The following is a 21,689-nucleotide window of genomic DNA, read 5'->3' on the forward strand; positions in this document are numbered from 1 at the left end:
ACCCACCATTTCCCCTTCTGCCATCCAGTCCCCCAAAGAGAAAAAAGATGTGGGAAGGGCTGTAGAAGAAAAACACTAGTCTTGGGTGGGTTCAGCACTCCACCCCACCTGCCACTTTGCATATGAGCAGATCTGAATCTGCCCATGCATTTGCTACCTTTACATATTATTTAGCCCTCAGTAGTTACAAAAAGCAGAGCTCATCTTCATGCTGTGTGCATTTTAAGATGAAAACTGGAGAAGTGTGTCTATGCATACTGACAGACCGGTGTTAGAAGGAAGGCCTTATTTTGTAAAAAGGAAGGTGCCAGCAAGTCAAAGGATAAGCTTATATTTAATTGAAACTCATGCACTTGCCAATTAATTCTGCATCTAACTGATTCTAAGCATGGTTCTGTTAATCTGGTGCAGCAAGAGCAACAGAAGAGTCTTGTTGCACCTTAAAGACTATCACATTTGTTGAAGCAGCAGCTTTCATGCACTACAGTCCACTTCATCAGACGCACCTGAGTTGCCTTTAAGGTGCATAAAGGTCTTTGCTACTTTTGCATACAAGCAGATAAATTCTTTGCTGAACATTCCAACTGCATGGTTAAAAGTGCTTTTACCATGCTTTGTCTTTAACCATAACAATATACCGATTTCACAGTTGGAGAGGAGAGCTGGTCTTGCGGTAGCAAGCATGACTTGTCCCCTTAGATAAGCAAGGTTTGTCCTGGTTGCATAGGAAAGGGAGACTAGAAGTGTGAGCACTGTAAGATATTCCCCTCAGGGGATGGAGCCGCTCTGGGAAGAGCAGGTTTCAAGTTCCCTCCCTGGCATCTCTAAAATAGGGCTGAGAGAGATTCCTACCTGCAACCTTGGAGAAGCCGCTGCCAGTTTATGAAGACAATACCAAGCTAGATAGACCAATGGTCCGACTCAGTATATGGCAGCTTCCTATGTTCCTATGTACTCTTTAAAATGAAACATTTAGCCCATTTAGCTGTGGGAGAACCACTTTAATAAGAGGGGTTCAGCGCCTGCTTGCTCTGGTCACTTTGGGCACTTTTTCTTTGAGCACGTTCACACAATTCAGTGGCACCTGATGTTGGGGCAATCAGTCAGTTCACCAGAAGTGCACAAGCTTCACGCGAGCCTCTATTTCCACTACAGCTTCTGATTTGATATGCAACAACATGATCAATCTCAGCATATTCTGCGCCACTTCCCTCAGGGAACTCTTCTATAACTTATTTCAAATCTAAGTTACAGATTTCAGGTCCCCTGATGGAGGTAGGGCAGGTTACGCCAAGATTGGTGGGTTCACATGACATGACCAATCTCAGCATATCAGAAACTGGAATGGATTCCAGCTAGATTGCTTGCATCAAATAGGTTGTGTGGTGCCCAAAGTCCAATCTGTTGCAGAGATATCAAAAATGCGCCAAAACTTGTGTGCCATTGTTGTCATCATCAGTGATCATCACTCTTCTATTTGTTTAGGTGGGAGTGGGGCCAAACCTCGCTGTTTCACTTGCAGAATGTTGTTGTTTGCACCCTTACTTACTTAACCCGCTTTTATGGCAAGGCACTGTTGTTGGCCCTAGGGCCTAGTCTGCTGCAACTGTGTATTGCTTCCTTTGGAAACCTGGTTCTTTGCAAAGCTCTGCTGCTGTTGTTGATGTGTGCTGTTATGTTCTTTGGGGCAGATTTGGGGCAGAAAGGGGGCTTCGGGGTGGAAGAGTGGGTCGGGTGGTGGTGCCCCAATGGGTGCCTGTCACCACCACCCAGATTCCAAAGGAATTGGGCAAAGGGCTGATTTTTTTAGGAATTGTTGAAGTGTACACATCCTTCAGATTTTTCCCCAAAGGGAATAATGGGAGTTTCAGCAGCCCCTTTGGGGGCACCGGGGTGGCCCAGAGAGAGTGGTAGTGTAGTGAACATAGGGTGCCAACCACCTCCATACCCACAAGCCCGTGGAGTACAGGGTTTTGTTGTTTCTGAGGTGTTCTGAGTGTAGATTCTCTATGAGAGTGGATTCTTGTTTGTCACTGAAAATCTCATATGCTACCAGAGAATCTACATTGAATACCTCAGAAACAACAAAACCCAGTACCCCATGGGTTAACAACCCATGGGGGTGGTTGGCATCCTATGTGCACTACACCACCACTTGCTCTGGGCCACCCCAGTGCCCCCCAAGTGGAGTTGTGGGGCTGCTGAAACCTCCATTAATCCCTATGGGGGGAAATCTTAAAGATGTGTAAACTTCATTAATTTTTAAAAATCAGCCCTTTGCACAATTCCTTTGAAATTTGGGTGGTAGCTTCCACCCATTGGGCATGACCACCACCCACTCTTTTTGCCCTGGGACCTTTTTTTAAAATCCAAATCGATTCGGAAAAATTTGGGTACAAAACAAGATGGGGGGTGTTTCAATTTGGCTACAAATCGAAACACAAAAATCGTTTTGTGCACACCCCTACTAAAATCCCTCCTTTCCCCTGTCCTGTGGTAGTAGTGGTAAAAGTAGTAGACAATTATTCCACTTATTTTGGGGAAGCATGGAAACTTTATTAATAGAAACAATCTATATACTGATATACCATGTAGCATTTTGCTCGGCTCACCTGTTCCTTCTGGATCCAGTTCTACTCTGCATGTACATATGTTATTTATTAATAAACATGTCACATGTTTTACTAGTTATTATGATGATATTATTCCTGTTTTCTCCTTATGGCACCGTATAACAAGTTTTCTATTGCTAGAACATGTGAAGTAGCTGCATTAGCAATGACTTGAACACATACAAGTCTTCTGTACTGATGAAACAGATGAGTTCTTCAGGATGTTTTGACTGGTAAAAATTATATATCAATAATGTAGGTAAGCCACAAATTTCCATAACGCATGTCGTCAGTCATTTCCCAGACCAAGCTACTGATCAGAGTATGGGATGGCTATCGGTTGGTGATTACACAGAGTTTAGGATGTGGGACAGATTAGTCTTTTACTTCAAAAGCAATGACTGTATACTTACTGGGCTACATCATAATCTGCAGGCCCAGGGCCTTCAAGTACTTTAAATTCATATCGTTTTTCTGTCAAATTGCCAAAATGCACTCCTTTATACCTCATAGTAGAATAAGTATTCTGAAAGAAAAGAGATAAACACTATTTAGTTTATGATCCGTATTTCTATAGAATAGCTAAGCACAGATTTGAACTTCGGCCTCTCTGGTCCAACACTGGTATTATACCTCACTGGTATATTTATACCTCACTGGTTTGATCAACACATTGTATAAACCAGATATACAAAAATATTTCTGCTGATGTTTAAATCAGGTACTTTGCACCTCTTGTGTACATAAATACATTTACAAAGTGGCATTCATGAATTCAGATCCTCCAAAATTATCTATTTTTGTTCTTCTTAGCTTAGGAAGATTATCTGTTTATAGAAACCAAACAAGACCAATGCCACAGATGTAATAGTGCACCCATAAGAAACATAAAAATAAGATCCCCATCAACACCTTCCCTACTGGGACCAATAATTCCACACAATTTAGCATATATGCATTTACAAATATGACCTGATGAATGCAAGTGTTAAAATACCTACTTGGTTGTAACTTAAATCACTGCTGCTAGGTACATACAATGGAGACCTGAGTATAAAAAGGTGAGAAACTTACCTGTTACTGGACCAATCTTTGAGTGGCCCTATAACCACTCACACACACACTATTGGGAATGCAGCTGCACAGACCAACCTCCTAGTCATTTCCAAAGGGGGCTAGATATCATGGATTCAAGACGCCATAGAAAATAGAGAACTCACGTTTTAGAGAACTCCATCACCCTATACTTTTTTGCTGTCATTTATTTTAAACAGAGAATAGAGAATGTTTTAAACAGAGAATAGAGAACTCACGCCACAGAGAATAGAGAACTCACGCCACAGAGAATAGAGAACTCACGCCACAGAGAATAGAGAACTCGCGCCATAGAGAACCTGCATTTTGGGCAGTATAAAAAAGTGATAAATAAATAATCAATAGATTCAAGATGCTTCAACATTGCTCCATGAGCTGAGTTGGGAGGTTGGAACGTCCTCAGTTCCTGACCAAACACTGCTTACTACGGACATCAAAGTGAAGACCAAAATTCAACCAGGCAAATACCATTAACAATTATTTCATTTCATCTGCAATGTGGCAGGCAGGTGGGTTACAACCACTTGAAGATAATCAGTTATAGGTAAGCAACCTGTTCATCTACTTCATGGTCCTCTGTGCATCCACACTACTGGGAGATTAGCTAGGAGGTGGATGCAAGTAAGGTCAAAGCAAAATCTGCTGTAGGACAGCTCTCTCAAAAGCAACTTCCTTGATCGAACTTCCAAGGCATAGTGATTGATAAAAGGAGATGCTGTTGTCCAGGATGCAGCTTTATGTGATGTCAAATCACTTCGGAAGGACAAAATTAGATGGAGAAGGACTGGAAGGATTCTACAATGTGATTGAATGGAGTGAGTGGATTTGATTTTAGAATCTGAATGGGTCTACATTTTGCACATAAGGTGAATGATGTGTGTCCATCATAGATATAAATCTTGATATCAAAACAGTCAGTCTGGAAGACAATGGCGTTAGTCAAAGAATTAAGGTTTATAGCCAGTCGATACAGAAGGCTGTTCAGTGATCTTGATCTCAGGGTAATCAGTGGTCAATTGAGGTGAAGCAGAAATCATAGCAGTCACCTTAAGTGGCACAGTGGGGAAATGCTTGACTGACAAGCAGAAAGTTGCCAGTTTGAATCCTTGCTGGTACTATATTGGGCAGCAGCAAAATAGGTAGATGCTGAAAGGCACCATCTCATACTGCACGGAAGGAGGCAATGGTAAACCCTTCCTGTGTTCTACCAAAAGAAAACCACAGGGTTCTGTGGGCACCAGGAGTCAAAATCAACTTGACGGCACACTTTACCTTTTCGAATTCATAGCAGGAGGTGGCAATCTACAGTATGGCACTGACAAGTGATAATGAGGGGATTGGTCTCTGAAGGAAATTTCCAGAGATCACCCTATAGTTTTTCACTGTTGTTTATTTTAGCTAATGATTTAAATTTTCTGTTGTCATTTATTTTGTTTTATTGTAAACCACCCAGAGACATAAGTTTTGAGCACTATATAAATATGTTGAATAAATAAATACATAAATAAAATTTATCTTTGCCAGAGAAGTCATGGATAGCCAACTCATTAAACTGAGAATCCAATACAGGGGAGCATGCATGCTATCAGTGGTGTTGGTACCAAGAGTCATAATTGTCACGCCCTCGATCTCAGACAGCGAGGAGGAAGGGGAAGCTGTCAACTTTCCAGGCGATGCAGGAGTGTCTGAGGGGCAGAGCCCGGCTGTCAGTGTTCATGAAACAGCTGTGGCTAATGATTCAGAGCAGGCACAACAACCTAAGGCAGCAGAAATCGTGAAAGACCAATCCGAAGAGGAGCTATGCAACCAACCCCCGCTGACTCCACAACAGCGGCGTGTCACAAGACGCAGGGCTCAATTGGAGACTATTAGGAGAAGCAAATGCCTCTTACAGAGGGCTGATAAGCCTTGAATTCCTGCCAGCTGGGAGCTCTCGGCTTGCACTATAAATCACGTCACCAGCCTTCTACTCACTGCTGAAAAGCAACATTCATCAACCTCTGTGTCGACAGAATGCAGCCAAGTCCGGTCAAGACGAACTTCCCGAGCCGTATCCAGTTTCAGCAGCTCCGTTTTGTCTCATGACCTTCCCTGGAAGTTGGTCAGACCCTGACAATAATAAGGAGTCTCCCAACTTAAGTGTGGTGTATACTGTGGACTGTAACAGTGTCAGTGCCACAGTGTGAAAATAGGGAAAGCATGGAATGTGAATGAGATTTCGTATCTGCCATTCCATCAACTATAGCCCTCCATGACATGAATATCTCAATGTATCTGTGACATAGATGGAGTTTTTGTGCATAGGGGGCACAAGTGAGATCCAATTTGCACCAAATTTGGTACAGTTGTAGGGACATAAGAACACAAGAACAGCCCTGCTGGATCAGGCCCAAGGTACATCTAGTCCAGCATCCCGTTTCGCACAGTGGCCCACCAGATGCTGCTGGAAGCTACAGGCAGGAGAGAGAACATGCCCCGCAACTGGCACCCAGAGGCACCCCACCCCTGAGGCTGGAGGTGGCCTACAGCCCTCCGACTAGTAGCCGTCAATATACCTCTCCTCCATGAAGTTATCCAAACCCCTCTTAAAGCCATCCAGGTTGTTGGCTGTCACCACATCTCATGGCAGAGAATTCCACAAGTTGATTATGGGTTGTGTGAAAAAGTACTTCCATTTGTTGGTCCTAGATTTCCCGGCAATCAATTTCATGGGATGACCCCTGATTCTAGTGTTATGGGAGAGGGAGAAGAATTTATTTCTATCCACTTTCTCCACACCATGCATGATTTTATAGACCTCTATCATGTCTCCCCGCAGTCATCTTTTTTCTAAACTAAATAGCCCCAGGTGTTGTAGCCTAGCCTCATAAGAAAGGTGCTCTAGGCCCTTGATCATCTTGGTTGCCCTCTTCTGCACCTTTTCCAGTTCTACAATGTCCTTTTTTAGATGTGGTGACCAGAATTGTACGCAGTACTCCAGGTGTGGCCGCACCATAGTTTTGTATAAGGGCATTATAATATTAGCAGTTTTATTTTCAATCCCCTTCCTAATGATCCCTAGCATAGAATTGACCTTTTTCACAGCTGCCGCACACTGAGTCGACACTTTCAACGAGCTGTCCACCACGACCCCAAGATCCCTCTCCTGGTCAGTCACCAACAGCTCAGATCCCATCAGCATATACTTGAAGCTGCGGTTCTTTGTCCCAATGTGCATCACTTTACACTTGCCAATATTGAACCGCATTTGCCATTTTGTCGCCCACTCCCCCAGTTTGGAGAGATCCTTTTGGAGCTCTTCATAATCAGTTATGGATTTCACTACCCTAAAGAGTTTGGTATCATCTGCAAATTTGGCCACCTTACTGCTTACCCCTGCTTCTAGATCATTTATGAATAAATTAAAAAGCACCAGTCCCAGTACAGATCCCTGGGGGACCCCACTTCTCACTTCCCAACATGCAAAAACTCTCCATTTATACCTACCCTCTGTTTCCTCTCTTTCAACCAGTTAGCAATCCACACATGTACTTGTCCCCTTATCCCATGACTGCCAAGTTTCCTCAGGAGGCTTTGATGAGGAACTTTGTCAAAAGCTTTTTAGAAGTCCAGGTATACTATGTCAACTGGATCACCTTGATCCACACACTTGTTGACACTCTCAAAGAACTCCAAAAGGTTAGTCAGGCAAGATTTACCTTTGCAGAACCCATGCTGGTTCACTCGCAGCAGGGCCTGTTCTTCTATGTGCTTTACAATTTTATCCTTGAGGATGCTTTCCATCAATTTGCGTGGAACGGATGTTAAGCTAACCGGCCTGTAATTTCCCGGATCACCCCTGGATCCCTTCTTGAAAATCGGTGTTACATTTGCTACTCTCCAGTCCTCTGGTACAGAACCTGATTGCAGGGATAAGTTATATATTTTAGCAAGGAGGTCAACAATTTGACATTTGAGTTCTTTGAGGACTCTTGGATGGATGCCATCTGGCCCTGGTGATTTGTTAGCTTTCGGTTTTTCCAGACAACTTAGAACATCATCTCTCCTCACTTCTATCTGGCTCAGTTCTTTAGCCGCCATCCCCGAAAAGCCTGGTTCAGGAACAGGTATATGCTCAGTATCCTCTGCCGTGAAGACGGACGCAAATAACTCATTGAGCTTCTCTGCAACCTCCATATCCTCCTTAATAATCCCTTTCACTCCATCATTGTCTAATGGTCCAACTGCCTCCCTGGCAGGTTTCCTGCTTCTGATGTATTTAAAGAAGTTTTTGTTATTCCCCTTGATACTTTTGGCTAAATGTTCCTCAAACTCTCTTTTTGCCTCCCTTATTGTTGCCTTGCATTTCTTTTGCCAGAGTTTGTGTTCCTTTCTGTTCTCTTCATTTGGACAGGCCTTCCAATTTTGGAAGGAAGTCTTCTTCCCTTTTATGGCTTCCTTAACAGTACCCATTAGCCATGCTGGCATCTTCTTGGACTTAGTGGTACCTTTCCTCTTTTTGGGTATACAATCTAACTAGGCTTCTAGTACTGTGGTTTTGAGTAAACTCCATGCACTCTGGAGTGAAGTGACTCCCCTGATTTTCCCTTTCAGCTTCCTTTTCACCATACTCCTCATTTTAGAGAAGTTTCTTCTTCTGAAATTCAAAATGTCTGTGTTAGACTTCTTTGGTGATTCTCTCTACACATGTATGCTGAATTTGATGGCACTATGGTCACTGTTCCCTAAAGGGTCAAGGACACTGAAATCACGCACCAGATCCCGGGTGTCACTCAGAATTAAGTCCAAGGTTGCCTTCTCTCTGGTTGGTTCCAAGACCAACTGTTCTAGGGCACAGTCATTTAGCATATCTAGAAATTTGACCTCGTTGTCATTACCTGACTGTTAATTTACCCAGTCTATGTGTAGGTAATTGAAGTTACCCATGATTACAGCCCTGCCTCTCCTTGATGCCTCCCTGATTTTCTGCTGGAACTCCCAGTCATTGTCAGCGTTTTGATCAGGAGGGTGATAGCACGTCCCCAGTAGCATGTTCCCTTTCAGGCCTTGTATTGTCACCCACAGGGTTTCTGTGGAGGACTCCAGTCCACCCAGGTTTTCTAGCTTGTTAGATTCTATGCCTTCTTTAACATACAGTGCTACTCCACCTCCAAGGCGCTCCTCCCTGTCCTTCTATAGAGTTTATATCCAGGGATAACCGTGTCCCACTGGTTCTCACTGTTCCACCATGTTTCTGTTATGCCCACTATATCTATTTCTGCGTTAGCCACCAAGCACTCCAGCTCACCCATTTTGGCTCAGAGGCTTCTGGCATTGGCATATAAGCACCTATATGCTGACTCTCTCACCTGATGTACGCTATCTTTCTTTTGACTCTTTGACCAGCTGGCACAGTCGCCTGTCTGCTCTTTATGCGGCTCTGCTCTGTCCCCTTCTGTTTTATCTGAATCCTTTGCACCCTCACACTTTAAAGGATGGCTTTTGCCTAACAGGATACTGCCCAGCTCCCATTGGCTGTTCCCCAGGTGTCATTTTAAAAGCTGCTCTGCAACCTTTTTGATTTTAAGCGCCAGCAATCTGGTTCCATCTTGGTTCAAGTGCAGCCCGTCCATTTTGTACAGGCCTTGCTTACCCCAAAATGTATCCCAATGCCTAACAAATCTAAACCCCTCCTCCCGGCACCAACGTCTCATCCACGCATTGAAACCCCTCAGCTCTGCCTGTCTCACTGTACCTGTGCGTGGAACAGGTAGCATTTCTGAGAATGCTACCTTGTGAGTCCTGGACTTCAATACACTACCTATCAGCCTAAATTTGGCTTCCAGGACCTCCCGACTACATTTCCCCACATCGTTGGTGCTGACATGCACCACAACAGCTGTCTCCTCCCCAGCACTGCCTAAGAGCCTATCTAGACGCTGCGTGATGTCCACAATCTTCGCACCAGGCAGGCAAGTCACTGTGCGGTCAACATGCGGGTCACAAACCCATCTCTCTATACCTCTAATGATCGAATCACACACTACAAGGCGGCCCCCACCCCCCCAGAGGAATATCCCCTGTGCGAGATGATATGGGCTCATCATCCATGGAAGGGGTCCCTTCTAAAGGAGCATTTCCCTCTTCCTCAGACCGATGTCCTCCTTGCCCGAGACCCTCATTCTCCCTGACAGCAGAGGAGCTATCAGCCCTGTAGTGGAATGTCTCTATCACATCCCTGAAGGTCTCATCCACATGCCTCTCTGTCTTTCTGAGCTTCTCCAGATCTGCCACCTTAGTCCCAAGGGAACGAACTTGCTCCCTGAGAGCCAGGAGCTCCTTGCATCGAGCACACAACCATGACTTCTGCCCATGGGGCAAATAGTCATACATGTGGCACTCTGTGCAATACACTGGGAAGTGCCCCCTCCCCTGCTGGCCTTCTATCTTCATACTATTTTTGTTGGCTGTTTACAGTATTTAGAGATAGCTTATTAGAAGGATAGGTCTCAGCTGTAATGGTCAGGTATGTACTGTCCAAGCAGCCTTTCCCAAGATTATGAGAAAGGGATTTGTACTTACGTTCTCTTCTCCATCAGTCTCTTTGTGATCACTGGGGCTTGTTCCAGGCTCCCCCGCACACTTCCCGCTAAACTCCTGCAAAACTCCTATGTCCTGTTTGCTATTCCTGTTCACTGTGCTCTGTTCGCTATGCTCTCGGCCCTAAACCTCTTATGTAGAGCGTAGTCTTCCAACTGACACAGGATGTGAGTCAAAGGAATGTGGGGCCTCCCCCAGCCCTAGCTGACTCCAGGCAGGGACAATCAACAAACACTGGAGTTAGCTAACCCTTGCAGGGACAAACAACAAACACCGGAGTTAGCTAACCCTTGCAAATTCTAACCCTTGCAGGGACAAACAACAAACACTGGAATTAGCTAACCCTTGCAAATTCTAACCCTTGCAATTACAAACACACAGAGAGAGACTAGGACTTATCCCTTAAAGAGAAACCAGCCCCTGAAAATCTCCCCTCCTCCTGTTAGTTGGTTTGAAGGGGGGAAGGGCTACATGCTTAGAAAAGCTTGCTCACCTCCCCAAGATGTGTCTGCTCTTCATAGAGTAGTCTTCCAACTGGGGACACATGGGGTGGCTCAGCAGTGTAGTTTGTGATTATGTCATCCACCCCAATTCAAGATGGCAGACACATGAATGTTTGAGGCACAAGTGGGCAAACCTGTGAAATGCCTAACAGATTTGAACCAAATTTGCTGCAGATGTAAGGACAAATAGGTACGGCTTATGGGCACAAAAGACGACATTCACCATGATTCAAGGTGGTGGACGCGTGAATATTTAAGTCTGAAGCGGGTTAACTTTAATTTTGTTTTATTTTGTTTTTCTTGTGTTTATTTTTGTGAACCACCTAGAGCCTTTGGAGTCAGACGGAATAGAAATTAAATAAATAATAACAAAACAACTTGTGAAGATGGTAATTATCAATTAAGACTATAGTGAAAGGAAAGTAGGCTAATTAGTTCTTACCAGAACAACTTAAGTAATAAAAATAAAAATAGAGTGTATACTCATAAAAAGAATGGTAACATAACTTAAATACATCTTAGTTTGCCAAACAGCAGAATTGTCTTCTTTTTCCAGGAATCACAGAGCAGAGTGAGGGGGAACTGAGTGAAAAGTCCGATGTTTCCTCAGTGGTGGTTGCAAAGGAACTGAGAGGAGATATTCCAATCACTGAATCTTAGTAGTCATGCCCAGGATGTGGGCCAACATTAAAGTGTCTCGAGAAACTATTAAAATGTCTCAGGTGTTAGTCTATACAGACAGATCTCCAATAGTGCAAATGCACAGAGGATCACAAAGATTATTTATTTATTTATTTATTTATTTATTTATTATTTCTATACCGCCCTTCCAAAAATGGCTCAGGGCGGGTTACACAGAGAAATAATAAATAAATATGATGGATCCCTATCCCTAAAGGGCTCACAATCTAAAAAGAAATATAAGATAGACACCAGCAGGAGTCACTGGAGGTACTGTGCTGGGGTGGATAGGGCCAGTTACTCTCCCCCTGCTAAATAAAGAGAATCACCACGTTAAAAGGTGCCTCTTTGCCAAGTTAGCAGGGGTAACTTGGGTTATTAGATATCTTTCATTTGAAGGGTTATTAGATATCTTTCATTTGAAGTTCTAAAATTTGCAACATATACATTTTGAAGCTTCACCATTGGGGTGGTGTTTCTCATGTAACTTGTTTGTCATCTGTATTAAGTCCATGTCCCTACCTGCTCTTGTCGCCTGCTGCCCCAACTATATCCTGTCATGCAACAATTCACTGTTTTTAACAAGTTAGACCAGAAGGCTCAGGATGTTTGAATGCCTGGTTTATCAAATGACTTGCATGTTTCCCTCACAAATCACTTGACAGCAGCACTCAGTCATGTCAGATGTCATGTTGGTATGTCACAATAATTTGTATCTTATTCACTGCCTGTATATACAAACAAAGTTGTACAAACATGTTGGTATGTCACAATAATTTGTATCTTATTCACTGCCTGTATATACAAACAAAGTTGTACAAACAAACAGGAACAAATATATCCTAGTCATGGAAACCTCTCTTTAACCTAATCATTTTGCACATGAACTAATGCGTCTACCAAAATATACAAAATGTTTAATAGTCAGCCAGTTTTGTGTTTTTTTTTAAACCCTAGAAATATAATTTAAAATAGTGAGGGTTCTCAACCCCCAACCCACCTCCTTAGAATGTTATTCCAGGACTCAAAAGAGCCTGAAAGCTATAAAGCCTTGCAAAGCATGGAATGAAATATAGGATGATAGCCCAACCTTTTTATTTTCATTATTTAGAAGGAAAGCACACAAGAGCTTGTGTTGTAACAAGTACATGGATAAGCAGCTGAGCATCTCTATATACTGTAGGAAAGTGTCACATGTGGAGCAGCCTTTAATATCCTTATGGGAAGGCTACAGAGTCTTAAAGGCCACTATCTCTAATATTTCACAGTAATGGGACTAGAGCACCATCCAGTGGTTCTTGAAAGTAATGTTAATAAATACATTTGCAAAGGTAATCATAGCTGCAAATACGGTCATCCTGACCATTAAAAACCACTTTTTAAAATGCTGAGAATCCTAGAGGGAGACTCCCCACCACTTCTATGGACGAAAAAGACACTATCCAAGTAGATCCTTAAATTTTGAGTACTGTTACCATGGTATAGACTTTAATAGCCTTCCATCAATTATGCCAAGTTGTATATAGGTCCAAGATAAGACATCTCAGCCATAACTTTATAGACCATTACAGCTGTAGAAATCAGTGGTATGCATATCCAGCCATATTAAAAAATAATATGGTCGTATTTTCACATTGTGTCTTGTGGCAATGCAATATCTAAAAAATTAAGTGCCTCCATTGCATGAGGATAATTGGAGCTTGCTTATCATACAGAAATAATACCAGAAGGAATCATCCTTAAATTTTCTTTACCTTAAAATGCTAAACCCTCAAAATGCTGGGAATTCCCTCTGAAATCCTGTCCCCACTACCCCTAACCAGCTCCAAACTCACCAGCCCGATATGTTCCTAATATAACAAAGTATATCTACCTTGAAGACAAATAACGACTTCTCCTCACCGACTCTTTAGCTGAAGAAGATGGCAGTGGGTTCCTTGAGCACTATGTTGCTGAGGCCCTTTGGGCCCCTGGACAGCACAGGTGCAAATAATGGGGCCCCAGCACCCATGTCAGCTCTACACCTAAAAAGAGTACTTGAAGCACTTAAGCAGTGCAGGCCCAAGCCAAGAAGCACCACCAGACACTCTCACCAACTGCACAGCTAAAAAAGGTGGGGGCAGCACTCTTGATAGCTGTGTTGTCAAGTCACCTGGAGCAGAGTGCCAAACTGAAAGGCCCCTACTATTCTCAGCAGCTCCACAACTGCAGAGAATGCACCTACCATCCTCGCCACTCTCACCAACTGATGGCCTTTTTGGTTGCTGCATGGCTGAAGAGAATTGGCAGTGCAAGGTCAAGCCAATAGCCCCCACCATCCTTTGCAGCTCCAGTCTTAGAGCTGGAGACAGTTCCAAATCAAATGCAGGTTTGCATAGAAGTGCAATACAAGGTTAGAGACAAGGGAAGGGGCAGGATCCTGGTAATCACAATCTTTGACTTGGCTACTAAGACTAGCCAAAAATTGTGAACCCCTATTTATATGCATGATTCCCGTTTTGCACATGATTATGTCGTTGCATGGAGAAACATGCATTCGTGAGCTGCAGCAGAACAGCCCAGACACAGACTGACCACCTCAGTGAGGCCAAATGTAGTCAGCTATACGCAAACATTTGCCATTGTGTACTCAAATGATCCTTCATACTATTGTCATGTTAATAAGGAGAATATTGGACAAAGTGCCTTAATGTGGCTAAAATGATATGCCTGGTAGCAATTAAGGGAAATGTCCTATAGACATTTTAAATTTATCAACTTGGGTTTCTTGTGTATACAGAGAAGACTATTCCAACAATACATCCAGCAATGGACTTCAGAATTAGAAGTGACTGAAAGTATATTTAAATTTACCTCATTTAACAAATGGAAGTTGATAGTGAATTAAAATGCCTTCTCCTTACGGAGCACATTGATTAATTGTCAAATCAGGTATGAAGCTTGGTTGACTAGGAACAGATTATAACTTCTTTTTTAAATCTGATGTGTACTGCTGCCTAACCCCTGCTAAATGGACAGAGAGCCACTTGTTATAGTACTGGCTTTCTTATATTAGCGGGGGAGAGCAATTGTCCCTGTTCAATCCACCATAATGTTCCTCCAGTGGATGTTGCTGTGTCCGTTGTGTTTCTGTTCAAATTGTGAGCCCCTCTGTGCAGGGAACCATTTTCTTATTTCCCTTACTATGTGAACCACTTTTGAGAACATTTTTGGTATGTAAAATAATTTAATAATAAAGGAAAAAAGCTAATGACTAGTACATCCACAGTCCAAAACTAAAAATACACATATTTTACTATCTAGAAAAACAAAAGATACACAAGCAATTCTGGAGCTCAGTCTCAGCTAGGCTTACCTTATTTCCCCCAGGTAGAATGAAGAAAGATCTATATATGTGTCAAAAAAGATCTAAAATCAACAAAATTCACGACACTAAAAGTATCTTTTCCAACTGTGGGAGATGGGCAGCTCTTCGGGAGATTGATCTTTCTACCGCAAAGTTTCTTCCAAGGACATAAGGACATAGGAAGCTGCCATATACTGAGTCAGACCATAGGTCAATTTTGCTCAGTATTGTCTACATAGACTGGCAGCGGCTTCTCCAAGGTTGCAGGCAGGGATCTCTCTCAGCCCTATCTTGGAGATGCCAGGGAAGGAACTTGGAGCCTAGATGCTCTTCCCAGAGCAGCTCCATCCCCTGAAGGGAATAGCTTACAGTGCCCACACTTCTAGTCTCTCTTTCATATGCAACCAGGGCAGACCCTGCTTAGCTTAAGGGGACACAAGACCAGCTCTCTTCGTAGAAGATATTTCTGATATTTCCGATATTTGCCTCTCCCCTGGATTAGAAGATGCATGCATATGGCAAGAGAGTCAGGGAGATTATTTAAAGAGCTAGTACATATTCTTGACTGAAAGAAGCAATAGGCAGATGGGGCAGGATGTGGGATAGTGGCCTTCCTGTCTCTGTTGGCAGTTGTCTCAAAATTATCCTTAGATTAGACAAGAATGAAGACAGAACCTTTATATTTGGAAGCTAAGATCACTGGCCTAGCACGATTTAGTAATATGTAGTATTAGACTGAACCTCAAACAACCCTCTTTGCTGCATTTTTAAGAGGGAGAGAAAAAGTAGCAAGGTGTGAACAGTAGGCTCGAATCACTGCAAGCTCACAAGACACTGCAAATCGTGGGCCTTTTCATATTCCCTTTTTGGTATATGTGGATGCATACAGACTACTGTGATGACATAAATGTGCAGATGTGAATAATATTTATTTATTATTTATTTATTACATTTATAAACTGCCCTATTATTCATTCGGCTGCCACCAACACGTCTGGTGGCGACTCAGAGGTAGGCCGTCTCTGTGGCTGCTCCTGGGCTGTGGAATGCACTCCCAGCAGAAATCCGTAATCTGAATTCATTATTGGCTTTCCAGAGAGCCCTTAAGACCTATCTGTTTGGCCTGACCTTCCAGGGTTTTTAAACTGTAAAGATTTGGCCTGGTTTTCCAGGGTTTTAAAAACTATTTTAATTGTTTTAATAATGGTTTTATGTTGTTTTTATAGTTTTTGATTTTAACAGTTAATTGATTTTAGTATTGTTTTTAATGTAAACCGCCCTGAACCATTTTTGGAAGGGCAGTATAGAAATCAAATAGATAGATAGATAGATAGATAGATAGATAGATAGATAGAACGTTAATATTTGCAAGGACTGTCATTCGCTTCTCTCTTTTCTACCAAGATCTTCTGAAGTCCCAATTACAAGAGTATTTCATTATGCACCAATTTAATTAGAAAAATGCAACTTTGGGACACATCCGCTGTTCTACATGTACATGTTACAGCATATTCTGATCAGAAATGTTTGTAAATTATATATTATTTTCTTTACCCTGCTTTTAGTTGCTGGATGATAATGTTGTAGCTTTTATAAAACAAATAATTAATCAGAACAGGTAGATAATATTTGAGAATTTGGAAGGCTTGCTCTGAAGATTTTTTCTCCCTCATATTCTACCAGAGAATAGCAAAAAGATGTGAAGTTATTTCAAAACATAACACAAACCCAATAGCTAAATGTTTATAAGCATTCATGGCATACCTTTTAACATTTACAAGGAACATTTTAGCTATTCAGCTCTGAAATCAATTTTAAAGGCGCTCCAACAACAGGCCATTCTTTTTCAAAGGCAATAGACTTGAATAAAATTACTTCCCTTTTTCACATATGGCTTAAGCTGTACATTAAAAATAATATAAACTGACTGCTACTTAACTCACTAACCTGTGCATTACTCAGGTAAAATACCCCATCTATCATGGAATTAAAAAACCTTTTAAAATCATGGACAGACTGAAGAATAAATGGATGCATTCTTAACTCTAAATCACCGGGTTCTTTTTGCCAAGAAGTGTTGACTATACCAACTTCAAGGTCGCTGTCAACTTGCTATGTCATTAGCAAATAAAATATGGTTTAATTGAAGCAAACTCAGCAAGGAGGTGCATTATTTTAAGTGAACATTGCAATATAACTTGAAGAATTACTAATCGCCACTCCCGTTGACAATAAAAATGGATGAAGGTGCTTTGTAACTTTTTCTCTACGACTTTCCCGTAATTAAATATGGAAATAGATTCCATGAAGAATTAAAAGTCCCAGAGTGCATTAATTCTGGCACTAATGGCCTGTCTTTCAGTGCTGCAGCACACAGGTAGTTCCCAGCATGTGCCCAGCATAATCGAATTTATCAGTGTCACTGCTCTTAGCATGAATGCCTAACATGGAAAAAGCAGATTTGAGTTTACATCCCATGTTGTCTCTAGTGGAAAGAGGTATTTACCACAGCTCCAAATGCTTGTGAAGAAGCTCTGTGTCGCTCTGAACTGTCTTGTATTATAAAGGCACCCAGCTGCAAGGTACTTCTTTGTAATTATCTTCAGAACCAAATGCATGCAGATTGTGACTAAAAAAAAAATCCTCCAAAACTAAAACAAAAAACTCCATATGCTTCTGTTTCAATCAGAATAATGATAGTGGCCCACACCTTCCACAGTGCTTCGAGGGCAGAAGGACTCTACCCTCAAAGAGCAGCAAGAACATGCTCCACAGCCCAGCACAGGTGGAGGGGAAGGGAAGTGATTTTTGCTCCTCTCCTCTTCCCCCAAAAGCCCCTCTTGCTACCAGGAATATGTCCTGAAGTAGGGACAGCCCAGGGTATTAAGGTGCCAGAGGAAAAGCACAAAATGCTGCCTTCCCCCGTGCTCCTGGTGGGGGACAACCCCCTTCCAAAACCAACTCTGCAAGCTGAGAAAAATGCATGAGCAGACAGGGAGAAGGGGAAATCGCCAGCAGCCGCCTTTTCTCTCTTTGTGCTTCTGGCAAGCTCTACAAGGAATGTGAGGAAATGTATTTCTTGCAAAGTTGCAAGGGCCAGATCAGTCCCAAAGAGCTGCTCCAATGGGGACAGCGGGGTACAGCTTGCCATCTTGCTGCTGCCTCAATAGTCTGCTGCCTAAGGCAACTGCCTCACCTTGCCTCATGAAAGTTAGTCCTTTCCCAAGGGCAGCACAACCCTCAGGGATATATTCCCGGCAGTGAAGATGGCTTTTGGTGGCAGGACAGGAACTGAATATCACTCCCCGCTCTGGGCTGTGGAGTGAGGCTTCAGCTGGCACTCTGAAAGGCTGGAGCCCTTCTTCCATCCTCATCGTGCTGCAGAAGATATCAGTCACTATTTGTAACTGAAGTACATCTACCACAATCCTTCTTTCAATAGCAGCTTTAATATGTGCACCTCAATGTTTTGCTGCTCTATGCTTGTCTGTTATTCATCTTTCTCCACAACTTCAAAATAGAGCTAGGCCCTTGGAAGTAAATCCTGTGCCCCAGACTAAGTCTTTTGTGCATTCACATTGGCTTTTTAGATGCCTTCCATTCAGATGCCAGCATGGCTAACAAGTAAAGTCAAGGAAGCTATAAAGGGGGAAAAAAAAAAGACTTCCTTACAAAATTAGAAGGCCTGTCCAAATGAAGAGAACAGAAAGGAACACAAACTCCGGCAGAAGAAATGCAAGGAGACAATAAGGAAGGTGAAAAAGAGTTTGAGGAACATTTAGCTAAAAGCATCAAGGGGAATAAGAAAAAACTTCTTTAAATACATCAGAAGCAGGAAAACTGCCAGGGAGCTGGTTGAACCTTTAGAAGATGAGAGAGTGAAAGAGATTATTAAGGATGATATGGAGACTGCAAAGAAGCTAAATGAGTTCTTTGCACCAGTCTTCACAGCAGAGGAGACTGAGCATATATTTGAGCCTGACCGAGCTTCTCGGGGACAGAGGCTAAAGAACTAAGTCAGACAGAGGTGACAAGAGAATAGGTGACATTCTAAACTGTCTGGAAAAATTAACAAATTGCCAGGGCCAGATGGCATTCACCCAAGAGACCTTAAAGAATTCAAATATGAAATTACCAACCTCCTTGCAAAAATATATAACTTATCCCAACAATCAGGCTCTGTACCAGAGGACTGGAAAGTAGCAAATGTAACACCAATTTTCAAAAAGGGATCCATGGGGGATCTGGGAAATTACAGGCTGGTAAGCTTAATGTTTATTCCAGGCAAACTGATGACAAGCATTCTCAAGGATAAAATTGTCAATCATATAGACAGTGTTTCTCAACCACCGGTCCATGGACCAGTGCTGGCCCGCGAGGCATCACTAATAAAAACCACCACAACTCCCCAAAAATTGGGGGCCGGCGGGAACCACCAGGAGCTCTCCGGAGCTCACTTCCAGGCAGCCCTTGCTGTTGGATAACATTCATTTCACTTCCTCGAAATGAACATTATCCAGCAGCAAGGGCTGCCTGGAAATGAGCTCGGAGAGGTGACCGAAACTGGGTTTTTTTGGGGGGGGGGGCTGGAGGGGGCAACCCCCTTAGTAACTGTTGGTCCAGGGACCTGCACATGAATAATGTACTGGTCCATGACTCCAAAAACGTTGAGAAACACTGATATAGAAGAGGCCCTGCTGAAGGAGAACCAGCATGGCTTCTGCAAAGGTAAATCTTGCCTCACAAACCTTTTGGAGTTCTCCAAGAGCAGGGGTGGGGAACCTTGGCCCTCCAGCTGTTTTTGAACTACAACTCCCACCATCCCCAGCCACAATATTTGTGGCTGGGGATGATGGGAGTTGTAGTTCAACAACAGCTGGAGAGCCAAGGTTCCCAACCCCTGTCCTAGAGCATTAACAGGCATTTGGATAAAGGTGATCCAGTTGACATACTATACTTGGACCTCCGAAAAGCTTGCGACAAAATTCCTCATCAAAAACTCTTGAGAAAACTTAGCAGTCATGGGATAAGGGGACAGGTTCATTTGTGGATTGGTAACTGGTTGAAGGACAAACAGAGAGTAGGTATAAATGAACAGTTCTCTAAATGGAGGGAAGTAAGAAGTGGGATCCCCCAGGAATCTGTACTGGGATCAGTGCTTTTTAATGTATTCATAAATGATTTAGAAGTTGGGGTAAGCAGCTAGGTGGCCCGATTCGCAGATGACACCAAACTATTTAGGGTAGTGAAATCCAAAAGAGACTGTGAGGAGCTTCCAAAGGATCTCTCCAAACTGGGGGAGTCAGCCATGTAATGTGTATGACACTCCTGAGGGGGAGAGGTGTGCCAGCCAACAAAGGCTTTTCTCTATGCCTGCAGCACAATTACTTCGCTGCAGACTCACCAAAAAGGCTTGTCTATTCCTTCTGTTTTTCACTCTCACTTTACCCCCTTCCACTGCCAAGTCAGAGACCAATGATCTCATTGTCATGACCAATTTTGTTTTGACTGGGAGGGGTTTAGTGAAGGCCATACACTGAGAGCCCGATAATAGCAGCTGTTCTCAGCACAAACGTGGCTTTTCTTGGGTCACAATGGCTCTGCTCAGGCCCCCCTGTCCATTTTAGATCAAACACCCACCAAAATTGAATGCTGTCCATAACCTCCACAAAGTGGCAAATGCGGTTCAATGTTAGCAAGTGTAAGGTGATGCATATTGGGGCAAAAAACCCCAACTTCACATATACGCTTATGTGGTCTGAGCTGTTGGTGACTGACCAGTAGAGCGTTCTTGGGGTCATGGAGGACAGCTCATTCAAAGCATCAACTCAATGTAAAGCAGCTGTGAAAAAGGCCAATTCCATGCTTGGAATAATTAGGAAGGGGATTGAAAATAAAACTGCTAATTTTATAATGTCCTTATACAGTTCTGGTCACCATACCTCAGAAAGGGCATTACAGAACTGGAGATGGTGCAGAAGAGGGCAACCAAGATGATCAGGGGCCTAGGGTGCCTTCCTTACAAGGCAAGGCTACAACACCTGGGGTTTTTTAGTTTAGAAAAAAGATGACTGAGAGGAGACATAATAGAGGTCTATAAAATCATGCATAGTGTGGAGAATGTTGATGGAGAGAAATCTTTCTCCCTCTCACATAACACTAGAGCCAGGGGTCATTTCATGAAACTGATTGCCAAGAAATTTAGGACTGGCAAAAGGAAGTACTTCTTCACAAACGCATAATTAACCTATGGAATTCTCTGCTACAAGATGTAGTTATAGCCAACAGCCTGGATGGCTTTAAGAAGGTTGGATACATTCATGGAAGAAAAGTCTATCAATGGCTACTGATCTAAGGACTATAGGACACCTCCAGCCAAAGAGGCAAGAAGTCTCTAAATACCAGTTGCAGGGGAGCAACAGCAGGAGAGAGGGCATCCCCTCAGCTCTTGCCTGTGGGCTTCTTAGTGGAATCTGGTGGGCCAAAGTGTGAAACAGGATGCTGGATGGGTCCTGGGCCTAATCCAGCAGGGCTGTTCTTATGTTCTTATCTTCGCTCAGGATACTAAAAGCCACTATGACTGGAAAGATACTGAAAGCAATTTCTTCGTTCCAGTGGTCCAATTTTCCTGCTCCTCTCGCTTCCATACAGTTTCCTCCTCCCTTACAGACCTTAACTTCCTCTTTCAGTCTCCTCCCGCTGCTCTCTTTGCTACAGTGTTTCCGGTGTTCTGTTTAGGATCTCTTCATCTCCTATAATGAGGCAAACTAGAAACTTGTTCCTCTAGTCATCTTTGTGAAGAAAGGCTGCACCCCCAGTTCTCCACATATGTTTTTTCTTCCAATGGAGGAAACAGCTCTTTTTTCTTCCAAT

The 21,689-nt window shown here is 42.9% G+C and overlaps 1 protein-coding gene across 1 annotated transcript in view; it reads right to left on the minus strand.

Moving 5' to 3' along the window:
• STPG2 (sperm tail PG-rich repeat containing 2) overlaps window positions 1-21,689 on the minus strand; it is a 351,852-nt gene that overhangs the window by 308,071 nt on the left and 22,092 nt on the right. The window contains exon 5 of the mRNA XM_053258361.1: window positions 3,026-3,138. Within this exon, the coding sequence (XP_053114336.1) occupies window positions 3,026-3,138 (113 nt within the window). The remainder of the gene's footprint in view (window positions 1-3,025; window positions 3,139-21,689) is intronic.

The sequence above is a fragment of the Hemicordylus capensis genome, chromosome 5, assembly GCF_027244095.1.
Source record: "Hemicordylus capensis ecotype Gifberg chromosome 5, rHemCap1.1.pri, whole genome shotgun sequence".
NCBI lineage: Eukaryota > Metazoa > Chordata > Lepidosauria > Squamata > Cordylidae > Hemicordylus > Hemicordylus capensis.